This window comes from Takifugu rubripes, chromosome 2 (assembly GCF_901000725.2).
Source record: "Takifugu rubripes chromosome 2, fTakRub1.2, whole genome shotgun sequence".
NCBI lineage: Eukaryota > Metazoa > Chordata > Actinopteri > Tetraodontiformes > Tetraodontidae > Takifugu > Takifugu rubripes.
The window spans coordinates 14,674,332-14,687,165 of record NC_042286.1 but is presented as its reverse complement, the minus strand read 5'-3'; the positions used below and the strand labels follow the sequence as shown (position 1 = coordinate 14,687,165).

At 47.3% G+C, this 12,834-nt stretch overlaps 2 protein-coding genes across 3 annotated transcripts; both read left to right on the top strand.

Moving 5' to 3' along the window:
- The first annotated feature begins 895 nt into the window (after positions 1 to 895).
- On the top strand, positions 896 to 7,413 carry LOC101062733 (RING finger protein 145). Its single transcript, XM_011619836.2, has 11 exons — positions 896 to 1,169; positions 1,345 to 1,579; positions 2,180 to 2,288; positions 2,823 to 2,914; positions 3,530 to 3,771; positions 3,873 to 4,048; positions 4,148 to 4,288; positions 4,795 to 4,977; positions 5,081 to 5,228; positions 5,452 to 5,808; positions 6,360 to 7,413. Exons 2-11 carry the CDS (start codon positions 1,411 to 1,413, stop codon positions 6,906 to 6,908), a joined length of 2,166 nt encoding a protein of 721 aa, XP_011618138.1. The 5' UTR covers positions 896 to 1,169; positions 1,345 to 1,410; the 3' UTR covers positions 6,909 to 7,413.
- A 467-nt stretch (positions 7,414 to 7,880) lies between these two features.
- On the top strand, positions 7,881 to 12,685 carry LOC101078887 (ubiquitin-conjugating enzyme E2-17 kDa-like). Of its 2 annotated transcripts, XM_029828638.1 has the most exons (8): positions 7,884 to 8,266; positions 9,256 to 9,319; positions 9,983 to 10,014; positions 10,179 to 10,256; positions 10,446 to 10,551; positions 10,746 to 10,839; positions 10,952 to 11,001; positions 11,670 to 12,685. In XM_029828638.1, exons 1-7 carry the CDS (start codon positions 8,243 to 8,245, stop codon positions 10,998 to 11,000), a joined length of 447 nt encoding a protein of 148 aa, XP_029684498.1. In that variant the 5' UTR covers positions 7,884 to 8,242; the 3' UTR covers position 11,001; positions 11,670 to 12,685. The 2 variants fall into 2 exon arrangements, with proteins under 2 accessions (XP_003978540.1, XP_029684498.1); XM_003978491.3 differs by lacking the exon at positions 10,952 to 11,001 and having other exon boundaries at positions 7,881 to 8,266.
- Positions 12,686 to 12,834: the final 149 nt, after the last annotated feature.

Genomic DNA, 12,834 nt, shown 5'->3' with positions numbered 1-12,834 from the left:
TCCCTGTCCTCAATGCCACCTCCCCTCCCTCCCTCTCAAAAATCCTCCCTCGGTACCATGGAAAAAGTGTGTTTAGACCCACATACTGGAACTTAATGCAATGTAGCTTTCTTTTGAAGAGAACTGCTGACAGTTTTAGAAAAATGTCCATTCGGAGCAACAATAATTGGATTTTGTTCAGAATCTCTGATTTGTGCCACAAATGTGCTTGATTGGATTGAGACTTGATATTTAGTGTCTGTTCTCCTGGTGTCTTGGAGAGTTCCCACTTAGCTTGAACATGTGACAGGTGCATCCTGTGGTTCAGGTTAAACGGTCGCTCTGACGCCACCTGCCAGGATATCCTTTACAACAGGTACAACTATGACCCGAAAGCTGCAAATCTCTCTGCTCTGGATTTGGACACAATCTCTCCGGGATTCACCGACCTTCCGATGGAACAGGTTGCCTCCATTTTACTGTGTTCCCAAAGCAGAAACTCAAGCAAGGTCAACCTCGTGAATGTGAACATAATAACCAGCTACAATGAGCGTTTTTGGTGTGTTTTTAGATGTTCCCGAGATGTGAGCTCCCCTCACGTTGCCAGCTGGTAAAAGTAATAACGTAGCAATGCAAGATGGCCTCAAGTAAAGCCCAGACGTGTTTACTTAGTCCTGAGTGCTGACATGGGATGTGCGGGAAGACAACAGGATTACCACAGAAAGGAAGTCCAAGACTCAAGTCCAAGAGTCATGTCCTTCTGAGAGGTGCAACAGGACAACGAGACATTGTCTCAATCTGGACTTAAGTTTGTTCTGTGCGTTATGTTTATGATAGAATCTCAAAAATTAGATTAATTCTCCCTCGTCCTAAAATATACTTTTAATTTGAAATCGAGGATACTTGATGCTGATTGGTGCAAATTCGCGCGGCACGTGACCGGAAATGGCCGCGAGAGTGAATCATAACATTGCATTGGGCTCATTTTGATGCCCTTCTAGCCTTTAACTTAACTAACATTTCCTTCTGATTCCTTACAAGGACTCTTTCTAGCTTTCCTCGAAAGGTGGCCACCGAATGAACCGAGAAACTGGCGCGTCGCGACATGAAACATGTTGCTGTTCGCTGTGGAAGCTAACAGGCAGCAGCTGCTAGCTGCGCCCGCCGGCCTGCGTGCGTCCCTCCGCACGGTGAGTCCACCGTCTCTCGCTGCTCCTCCCGGGTCTTGCCCTGCCTCGACCCGGGCACGGGATCTCAAACCAGCCTCTTACTAGGCGATGCCTTAACTCGGACGCCAGCTCGTGGACGAGCAGCTAAATGGCGGCCCGGGTAGCTTAATCACCCGAGTTCGTGTTGAATTTTCAGATGAGGCGAAAAACAGTGAGCACGTGACAGCCGAGCGGAGCTCCCATCAAAGCATCAAAGCCGAAGATGCCCCGTCTGGAGGAAGTGGCCAACGTTGCCCTCAGGGTGCCCAGCATCCTGGTGCTGGACCTGCTCTACAAATGTGACATTGAGGGTTTGACTGATCGCCTCAAAGCCAAGAACGAAGACATGCTCTTCAAGTACAAATACCTGATCTGGAACCTGTACTACATAGGTGAGTGTTCACACGTGCCCCCAGAATCAGAGCTGTGGTGTGTTTCCGTCGGTTTCCTCATCACTAGTTTCTTTCAAAGAGAAGTCGTCTGTGTCTGGATGCACGCTGTCATGGTTCGGGGTTGTTAATCCAAAACCTGAGCTCTCAGTTTGGGCTAAATCTGCTCCAGAAGAGCTCAGATTAGTTTCAGGATGAGCTGAAAACCTCAAGCACGCCTGTTCATTTGTCGGGATTAATCACTCTTCACACCACTACCCTGCCTCCAGCCATGCTTCTTCAGTCTGTTAGACCTTAAAATATCAGAATCAAGAGACTAGAAATCTGTCAATTCAGTTTGAATCAGATCAGATCGAAACTAATGGTTATCTCAAAACAATATCTATTCAGTAGAACTAAATTCATTAGACAAATGGTAGAATTAAAGGTAGGCTCTAAAAGCAAATGTACATTATTCTAACACTGTTTGATGCAGGACATGTTGCCTGTGTCTTCTTGCAGAACAGGTTTGATCTGGTTTGCTCCTCAGAAATAGTGTTCAGTCTCGTGGGTGCCGTGAGCGCGTTCGTGAGCCAACAGGTGAAGTGTAACTTTCTGTTTCAGGTCACCTGGTGAACGTGGTCGTGTTGACCCTCCCGCTCAGACACATTGTGACGCTTTACCTTCACGTCCTTGCTGCCCTTCTGCTCTACATGGGGCATCAGATTTCCAAGTAAGTTGCCCTCATTTGGTTACTGCTACTGACACCAGGATTACTAGGTCTCCAGACTCTTTGTGCTCAGATCACTTGTCTCATTTGCCGCCTGCTGCTCCTTCCTCTGTCATTGAGTCTTTTAAGCACCTTTAAGCACCACTACTGTTGTGGAAAAACCAGGCCGTCCACGGTTTATTTGCATGGAGCCAAATGAAAGAAGGGTGGAAGTCTCCTCAGGACTGGGGGCTGTCTAATGGTTTAACATCTCCAGTCAACCTAATGTGCATGTTGTTTGACTGTGGGAGGAACCTGGACCACTTTAAGGAAACCATGCAAATACTCCAGTGAGAGGCCTGAGCTAGCTTAGCCTTTCCTTCTTTTTCTTCTTTAATAAACGTCTTTTATTAAAGACTGAGCTGTTGCGGATGGCCGGACCTCTTAGAAACCACCCAGTCTGGTCCTGCTCACTCACTGGTGCTGTGTGCTGTTCAGGCCTCGGGTCTGGTACCAACACTCTAAACTTAGGATACATGTTTTCTGCTTATCTTACAGGGATTATGTGCGTGAGGAGCTGCAGTATGGTTATGAAGGACCGGTGTACCTCGATTCTCTGGCCTTCAACAGATTTGTTTCTGCAATGACCAGTGAGTCTGGAGCTCAAACCTTCCCCTGAACGAGTCGGCAGTGGCAGAGCTGCATCCTTTGAACATGTCGGTTATAATTCTGAGCATTTCCACCCCAGCGTTGAAGCAAACGTTAACCCCAGCTTGTCTGAATATCTCCATGGAGAATGATTTCCCAGTTTTCCCAGTTGTAGGTGGGACTGGATCATAACCTGTTCAGCTTGTTGTCATGTGTGAGTGTGAAGGGACTTGAGATGAAATTTGCATCTATTTTCTGCTCTTCCTGTTCTCTGAACATCAGCATCACATGTCAGAAATGAAACTAGCAGCAGTTCAAAGTGAGGCAGCTGTAGGATGAGCGAGGTTAGGGTTAGAAATGTCTGAGAAATATCTGGAATCAGTCCCATTTAAGGAGACAGTCTGGGAGCCCGTCGTGTAAAGCTCATGTGGTCGGAGCCTCCGGCTGTTCATCTCGCTGGGACTCGAACTGCTCAAAGCTTAGAAACGTGGAAACCTGATGGCTTCTAATCAACATCATCAGTTGTTAAAGTTTATTCTGTTCCAGTTGCTTCACTTTGATGAAGCGTTGCCACAGGACACACCAGAAAGGTCTGACCTTGTCACGTTGGTGTGCAGGTCAGATTATTCTCAGCACGCTGTGTGCCTTCCTCATGAAGACCAGGAAGGTGTGGCTGTTCTCCGCGCACATCCTCCCCCTGCTGGCCAGGTTTTGCGCCGTTCCTCCTGCCACCCTGTTAACGGTCAACACCTTCTCCATGGGCCTAACGGGAGCAGGAACCACAGTGTTCCTGCTCTCACATCTCTTCCTGCCCTATCGTCTGGCGAGGGCGGCGTATGCCCAGCTTGTGCACATGGAGGTACTCTTCTCTGGAAAGTCACTTCTTTGAGTGTTTGGAGTCCGTTCGAGTTTATTTTCGGTTTTCTCCAACACGTACGTTGTGTTTGTGGCTTCTTTCAGGTGTTTGAGTTGTACAGACTTCTTGCAGTGGGAATCTCTCTGTGGAACCAATTTGCCGTCCCAGTGCTCTTCAGCGTCTTCTGGTTCGTTCTGTTCATTGTGCAGCTGTGCTCAGACACCATGGATGGAAATGCCTCGCTAGGCCATCAGGGAATTCTGTTCTTCCTGCTCACAAGGTGCGATGTCCACTGTAGGTGTTGGTGGGTGCTTTTCACACCACCTCTGCTGGATGCATTGATCTCTTTATAGATTCACTTTCTCCCCTTGAACCCCAGTGTCTCTGAGTGTTGTGCCACCCCCTACTCTCTCTTGGGCCTGACCTTCGTGGTGTCCTATCTTGCTCTCGGACTGCTCAACCTATGCAAGTTCTACCTGGGAGGCTATGCAGCTGTTCAGAATGAAAATGTCATGCACAGGTGAGACACGTACACTGTTAGAATGCCACCGTTTCACCCCTTTGTGCCCAGTCATCTAGCACTTTTTGTTCATTTGACCTGTTTTCCCTGTAATTCTCGAGGTTCCTCAGCTTTCTACTTGCTACACAGCGTTAAAGAGAATTTTCTGAAGAAAACCAAAAACCCAACAGCTCCATTTCAACTCTGAGGGTGAAACCAACTCCAAAGCAAAGGGAGTTTTCCTAAGGGGAATTTCCCTTTGAAAAGTGCTGTTGTCCACTAGGTGGCGCCCAAACCCGCACTGAATCCCATGGAATGACAAGAAATGCTGTATTTTATGTGTTTACGTCGCAGTGAGCGTTTTACTGCCATTACGGGGGCTAAACGGTAATTTTATTGTGTAGAAAATAAACATTGGGAGGTGCAAACTATGTGATGGAGTTTATGGAGCATGCTTTCTTCTAAACGGTCGTGACCTTTGACCTTTCACAGCTAACACTGCTGGACTGTTCTGTCCTTGTCCTCAGAGGTATGACCGAAGGCGTCACGTTGCTGCTGCTCGCCCTCCAGACGGGCCTGCTGGACATGCAGGCGCTGCAGCGCACCTTCCTCCTCAGTATCATCCTCTTCATCGTGGTGACTTCAACTCTGCAGTCAATGATCGAAATAACCGATCCTGTCCTCTTGGCGCTGGGTGCGTCCCGAAACAGGTAACGGGCTTTTTAAACTTTCAGTAAAACTCAAGGTGGAGTTCCTGAGAGAGCTTTTATTCACCTCGCTCTTATTTTACTCAACATTAGTTTCTGCTTTCAGGAGTGTGTGGAAACACTTCCGAGGCCTCAGCATGTGTCTCCTTCTGCTGGTTTTTCCTGTGTTTATGGCTTATAAAATCTCCCAGTTCTTCCACATGGACTTCTGGCTCCTGATACTGGTTTCTAGCTGCATGCTGACTTCCCTTCAGGTAAGAACCTCTTTTTCAGACTTTGAAGGAAGCTGGAAAAGTTTGAGGACGTAATATAAGTAAAATGTTATTGAGTGTAAAAGCATCAAAGGGATTTCCTTTAGAAGTAAATTAGAATTTTCTGAGTCTTACTCATTCTAATTCTCTTGTTCTGAAATAGTGAGAGCAACATCAACATGCTGTGGTCCTCCCGAGTCGATGAAAAGGTTTGCTTCCCCCCCAGGTTACAGGCACTATGCTGATCTACTCACTCTTCATGGTGGAACTGTTCCGCACCGACCCGATCGAAAGCTTGGACGAGGTGATCTACTGGGTAAACGCCGTCAGCAGGGTGCTCGAGTTCCTGGTGGCGCTCTGTGTGGTGGCCTACGGAGCCTGGGAGTCCCTGTTTGGTGAATGGAGCTGGATGGGCGCTTCCGTCATCATCATCCACTCCTACTTCAACGTGTGGCTACGTGCTCAGTCCGGCTGGAAGAGCTTCCTGCTCAGACAGGAAGCAGCTAAGAAGATCAACTCCCTCCCCCGAGCCACAGCCCACCAGCTGCAGCAGCACAATGACGTCTGTTCCATCTGTTTTCAGGTGAGCGAGACTATGTGGTAGACAGGTACCAGCAGCAGAAACTCAGATTAGTCAGATTTTACAGAACACTGACATGAATGGGCTGATGTTTAAGATGGATCTGAATCAAGATATGATTCACGCAAAATGCTTGAATGACTAGAACATTGCGCTTACTAGATAAAGAGGAGGCCCTTTTTTGCCACCGCTGCTGTAATTGTAATTGTACGCACTAGACAGCAAAGGCACAAAGGTGCTTACAAGGTACTTTACAGTGAGGTTTTCCAGTTTTGATATGTAAGCCCCGCCCCCGCTGATATGCCCCGCCTCTTGGCGAGAGGCCCCGCCCCCTGGTGAAGCACAGCAGTTTGTCTCCTTGCTGCTCCACCAGGTTTTTCCAGTGTTAAGCTTTAAAGCAGATCCTGATAATCGAGGTTACATGTTTGCTTCTTTGGGAGCTTTCTTTTTTAAATAAAAGATCAGGTCCCGATTTGAATTTGTGTTAATATTTGCACTTTTATCAGTTCCAGGAGGGACTAGTAAGTTATGTTTTTGTGTGTCTTTTCTCACAGGACATGGGCTCTGCTGTGATCACATACTGTGGACATTTCTTTCATGGCAACTGCCTCCGCAAGTGGTTATACGTGCAAGAGACGTGCCCCATGTGCCACCAAGCCATTCGTCCCACCCTTCCAGGCCAGGGTGGCGCTCCAACTGCTGACTCAGACCTCCCTGTCCAGGACGAGCATCAGAATGAGGACAACGAGGTGCCCCAGGAGACAGACGACACCCCTGCCGTGCCTGATCCCACTGAGCTGCAGGAGGAGACTGAGACCTGTTGTGGGACAAATCATCAACCAGTAGAACCTCGGGGGGGCGACCACCATCATGTCGGCCCCGGTGGAGATCTTGCGTGGAGCTGCACTTCAGGTTCAACAGGGCACAAAGAACCACAAAGTGTTAATGGTGAAAGTGGCAGCTGGGTGGAGGCACCTGAAAGGGTTGAGGGTGACAACCAATCACACCACTCTGGCAATGCCAGCCTCCTAAATAGCCAAACAGATGTTAAATCGTGGACGGAAAACTCGTACAACGATGTGACCCAGCCTTACAGTGGTTGACCTTCAGACTTGGACCTGAAGGGGCCCAGAGACTGCAAGTGGCCCTCGGCAGTCCTCCAAAGACTTGCTGCCCTGCATCAGTGCCTTGAAGGAGCTACAATGGTTATTCCACCATATTAATGATGAAGCACATTTGCCTCTGCTCGAACCCAATAATGTGTGCAGACGGCTTCGGCTGCATGGACGCAGTCAGAATATGGTGACCAGGTGGAGCAGATGGAAACAATAAACTGGCTCAAAAACTAAATCTCACAAACGATGTGAAAGTTGTCTTGCATCTGCATTCAGTTTGCTAGATTTACAAAACGGTGTTTTTAAATTATTTGAAATTTTTGTCCATACAGTGTGGGATAATGAAGAAAGTAAGCAATTGTTTTTATTTATGGATCACATTTTGCACCCAAATAACAGCGAATCCATACGTTTTTGCAGTTGTTTCTTTATGAATGAATAAAAATGCAACAGATGTGCAATGAAGAGAATAAACAGCTTTTTGTAGCCTTCAGCTGCCCGGAGACGGAATCTTTATTTGGAAAACGGTAGCATTTTCAATGTTAATATCAGAAATAATCATTTGATGAAGCCAGCAAAAACAATATCTGAGCAAAAAGAAGATTACAGTTTTCCTGAAGATGACAAAAGTTAAAAGATTTTAGCTTTAGCATGATGTTATTTCTTTAAAATAATTTAAAAATTTTAACACCCCGATGATATGTTGGTAAACCCTAACCCTGTAATTAACAGGCTGTTGAACACATGGTTGTTCCCCCAGAATGAGCTGACCATGGCGGGCTCCGACACAGACAGCTCCGCCCCGACACATCCCGACACATCCCGACACGTCCCGACGGCTCCGTCTCCTCGCTGACAGCAGGGCGACCAATCAGCTGCCGAGCTCCAGCTGTCACTCAGCGGCCCGCAAGCCCCGCCCCCCGGATAAAGCCTCAAATTCACCCAGTTGGCCGTTAGTTGTGTACCGGCGGCGGCCGAAACCAAATGAGAAGGATCTTCGTCCTCTGGGTTATTGCAGCTGGAAAACGTACCTTTCGTGTTTCGATCAGGGAAATAAATACAACAAGACAGAGCGTTGGACGACAGCGTATAGTCGGTCTTACGGCGAAAATAGCCTGAGTAATAGCTATTTTTAAAATCGTCTCCAGGCGTACGTAGTTTTAGCTCGCTAGCTAGCTAACTACGCTAGTCTTCGAGGGAAGGCCGTCGAGTTCGCCGAGCGTCGGACATTTGACGGATAGTCTTTCTGGCATATTGCAGTTGGCCACTACTGCTTGGATAAAACAAAACCCCGAGTCAAAAGAGAGAAATTTCGTGAGAGGATGGCTTTGAAAAGGATTAACAAGGTAAGATAACGTTGTTAGCACTGTGCTAGCTAACCGCATTATTTCCGCGCTAGCCGCCCACAGCGTACCTCGTTCACCTCGTCCCGTTCGTGCGTTACACGTTTGTGTCAGCACTAAAAAAATATTTTTTTGCGTTTTCGGTTGGGGGAATTGGTATCGGCCCGCGTGTTTCATCGCTGCTGGCCAGAGGTCCGCTGGCCTGCGTTAGATGACACTTTCGGTCAGTCTGGTTCGGCTCGGAAAAGGCCGCACGGGTTGCCCAACGCACCATACCTTTACATAACCAGCATATGTTGCTAAGCTGTCCGAGTCCACAACAGCGTCCTCGGCGGAGTCCCCGTCGATACTACGGCCCATCCCGTGTTTTTGGAACCCTTCCTTTAGTTCCGTGTTACCGGAACCCTGACTCATATCGGTCGCTCATTCTTTTTGGCAGCCAGGATTGTGTTCGTGATGCATTTCCGCGGTATGTGAACGTCCTGCTTCCCTGTCCGGGCCGCAGCGGCTCTTCTGGCCTCGGAACTGGGCGACTTTCGTCGACTGTAGGTCCGCACAGCGTTGCCTGTTCACCGGAACCCTTCCTGGAGTCCTTCAACTGGTTTATAAAATGGTGTGTTTGCAGGCCTGGGTGGGGCAGCGGCCTCAACATCACCCTAAAGTAGCTCTACCACTAAAAATAACGCGCACTGGCATATATGCGGCGTGCTCGTGTCGCCTTTAACGTGACAAGTTGGCCACTTTAGGCGCTGTGGTTTTGGATTTACAGGAGGCAACGTCTCCGTGTGTGTGTGTGTGTGTGTTGGGGGTGGGTGTGAAGTGTTTGCAGAACACAGCTTCTCGGATGCCATCTCCCCTGACAGGTCCTCGCGCTGTTTACAGCCAGCAGATTGGGTGTCAGCCGCAGCACGTGTCTCTCTGATGGAAACGCTCCTGTGTTTTGTCTCGGGACGTTTGTGGATCTTCGTTAAAATGCACCCCTTTTGTTCCAGGAGCTGTCTGACCTGTCTCGTGACCCTCCATCCCAGTGCTCAGCAGGCCCGGTGGGCGACGACTGTGAGTATCTGACACTGTGGTGTGTGTGCACGGTGTCACGGTAGAGAAACCTCCAGCTGTGGTTTCAGAGTCATGTCGGGTTCTCTGCATTGTGTCAGTCGTGACGGCAGCACTAGTTGTTGCTTCACTGAGTCAAATATCAAATCCTCAGTAAAAGCTGGTTGTCGTGGTGATGTAGAAACTGCTGTGAGCTACAAACACACCAACTATATGAAAGAGACAAACGGTACCGTTGGTCACAGTAGGAAGACTGTAGCTAACAGTAGCGGACAGTGGGAATATTTACTTCCTGGTTCAAAGATCGACCCTTGAGTAGAAATTGTTGATCCTGGCGGAGATTCGGGTCCAAATTCAGTCGTTAACAATCATCTGGGGTTTCTACTCATTGAAAGAGTTGTGAATTCAGGACGTTGTCATATTTATGACACGGTGTAAAAGCACCTGACTTCTCATACTTTCATTTTTGAAGGTCTAAAGTGGCGGCACTTCCTTCAGCACGAGGTTAAATATGCGCTGTTTGAAGTGATGGTGCTGGGAACAGGTTTTCCCAGTCAGGAAGAGCTACTTAACGTCACGGTTATGGGAATAACCGGGCTGCAGCCACAGTCCATTTAAAATGCCAGTTAAGATCTTGTGCTAACGTTTGCCTCTTGTTTTCTTTAGTGTTTCACTGGCAGGCTACAATCATGGGACCAGTAAGTAGATGTTTTATGACCTGTTAAGCTTTTAAAGGTTAGACTTTAACTATATTGAAATCTTTTAGGCTGAACATCAGCTGCTTTAGCTGAATTTTGCAGATACATTTTAAAATGTGGCCCCTGTGACTCCCATCTGACGCACCCCTGTCCTTGGTTTTCAGGCTGACAGTCCATATCAGGGGGGAGTTTTCTTCTTGACAATTCATTTTCCAACAGATTATCCTTTCAAACCACCCAAGGTGAGCTGAATCTTTCGATGCTCTGATTCAGGTGCTCGGCATGTGGCCGACTGGTCGTAATCTCAAACATCGGATGCTCGCGCGCCGTACCTGTTTTTCCAGAAGTGGCCGGCAGCGACCTGCTGGGCTGGCTCGTCTCCACGGAGCTGCTAACTAACCGGCGCCCGGGCCTGTTTTTTGTCTCCACAGGTTGCATTTACCACACGAATCTACCACCCAAATATTAATAGTAATGGCAGCATCTGTCTGGATATCCTCAGATCACAGTGGTCTCCTGCACTTACCATCTCTAAAGGTACGTCACACGGGTTGTCGGGCAGATTCCCAGATAACTGGCTGCCCTTTGGCCTATTTTCCAGTAGCCACGGTGACAGACGACAGACAAAACCAGGCAGGTGTTTTACTGCTGCGGGGGCAGAAAAGGCCTCGCGTCAGTACACCTGTGCTTTCTGAACGCCACACGGCATCACGATTGTCTCTCTGTTGCAGTTCTTCTCTCCATTTGCTCACTTCTATGTGACCCGAACCCTGATGACCCGCTGGTACCAGAGATCGCACGGATCTACAAAACAGACGTCGCCAGGTGAATATTCTTCGTTTTGTGTCTTCTTGAATCAACAGAATCCAGATTGAATGAAGCCTCCTCTTCAGTCTGGGTGATAATGATGGTATGTAACCGAGCTTTACTCCGTCAGGTACAATAAACTAGCTCAGGAGTGGACGACAAAGTATGCCATGCTTTAGGGTAAGGTGCCAGGGTTGGTGTAGTGCTGCATCGTGATGGGCTGCGTATGCTCCCAACATAACTACAAGCCTCCACAATATGAACGGAACACTCATTTTAGAGTTGGAGGAAGCTAGAAACCAAAGTTTCAGAGGCTCATATTTCCTTCCCTGGCCGGTGGACACACACACACACTCACACACACACTCCTGAGCCGACCTGCCTGCCTTGGCTGGAGTTTTCAGCATTTGTGGGTTAAAATATTTACAACTGAAGGCGACGAGGGGATCGTGTGAGTTGGGCGAGCGATCCCAACAGATTAAAGGGACCAAAGTTATTACTCGTCTGCATTTTAATGGCCTCTAAATTTTGGTAGCAGCATGAAACATCTTATGTGATGATGTGAGGTTCTCATGCTTCAGACATTTCTTCCCTCGTTAAAACCACCCTGATCCAGTGGGATTAACCCTCCACATGAACTCTTATCAGTCTCACTTAAGAACCGGTGTAACTCTTTTAGCTGGGTGAGATTGAGCCCACATAATTAGAATGGTTTTAACTAGGCTAAACGCGTTTATCTTTTGTGCTTTGGCTCATGCATTACTAACTGGCATGTGCTTAAAGACGGGTCGACGGTTCTGACAACTGTGGGTCCGGTAGCTCACCCCCTCTCTGCCTTCTCTCTGCAGATACACCAAAACGGCAAAAGAATGGACAACCAAATATGCAATGTGATGGCGTCGATCCGAGAGCCGGTGGACAATGTTGTTGTTGGTTTAAACAAAAAAATCCTTTTTTTTCTCCCCCCACTTTCCCCTTTTTTCCCCCTTTTACTCCATTTTTCCGCCTGTGCTCATAAGAAGATAGTGTTTTCTCTCTAGAACTTCTGTGAAGTCCTACAGAGTTTTGCCAGTTTCTGTGAAGTTCAGTCTAAGTTTATATGGAGTTTAAAGTCAGTGGTTCTAAACACATGGTTTCAGCACGCGCCAGGCTTTTCTTTTTCCAACTTGAAATTTGCTGATGGTCACAGTTGATATCTGGTAATTTTGATCTCTTGACACTCAGCATTTCACAGACCAACCCCCCCCATGTTCGGATGGTTGCCCGTCTTAACCCTCGGGGGGGTTGGTGTTTGATCTCTCGGCACTTGCAAAGTAGACAACTCCTAAAATTTGAATTTTACGATTTCCAGCTGACAAAAACCAATCACATTCTGCGTAAATAAAGAGAAATCCATGAGGAAATGTTGAATCTAACATCTGATCTAGTGTGTGACCTCTTTCTTCTGGACTGTGTGCCGCTGATAAGCTCATCTGCTGATTAGTTTAGGAATTATTACCTGAGGAAAGAATCTTATTTCAGTATCAACGTGTGTACAGACAAGTACAGCAGTATATATCAATGTTAAGGAAATGATATAAGAACTTGTATATTGTATTTTATGCATGTTAATAAAGGTAGGGACTTATATCTGTTTCTTCAAATTAAGTGAAATGTAAGGCTGGAAGTTGGTAAATTGATTTTTCCCGTTCAAAGTCTCTTTTTCTTTTTATTTAGAAGCCAGTTGATCAGATTAGTTTTATGCCCACTCAAACACTGTCTTCTTGTAGCCCTTAACTATTGATGCAAAGCTAATGGTTGATAATCAACTCGTGGCTCTGTTTGTTTTTACTTTCCCCTCAATAAAGTTACTTAAACCTGGGAATAAGTGTTTGCTGTTGTATTTAAGTAGTTAAATTTGAGAGGAGTCCGTCCTGAGGAAAATGTCGGTTTTACTACGAACATAGCTGCGTTATAAACGCTTCCGGAAGTGGCCCGTTCCTGCGAAGCCCTTTATTTCTGATCAGCTGACTT

Bases quoted from the DNA above. Each gene is read 5' to 3' on its own strand.
- LOC101062733 (XM_011619836.2), top strand. From the start codon at position 1,411: ATGCCCCGTCTGGAGGAAGTGGCCAACGTTGCCCTCAGGGTGCCCAGC. The intron at 3,772-3,872 runs GTACTCTTCTCT...GGCTTCTTTCAG, and splicing joins CCCAGCTTGTGCACATGGAG to GTGTTTGAGTTGTACAGACT. The intron at 4,049-4,147 runs GTGCGATGTCCA...CTTGAACCCCAG, and splicing joins CTGTTCTTCCTGCTCACAAG to TGTCTCTGAGTGTTGTGCCA.
- LOC101078887 (XM_029828638.1), top strand. From the start codon at position 8,243: ATGGCTTTGAAAAGGATTAACAAG. The intron at 10,015-10,178 runs GTAAGTAGATGT...CTTGGTTTTCAG, and splicing joins AGGCTACAATCATGGGACCA to GCTGACAGTCCATATCAGGG. The intron at 10,257-10,445 runs GTGAGCTGAATC...TTGTCTCCACAG, and splicing joins ATCCTTTCAAACCACCCAAG to GTTGCATTTACCACACGAAT.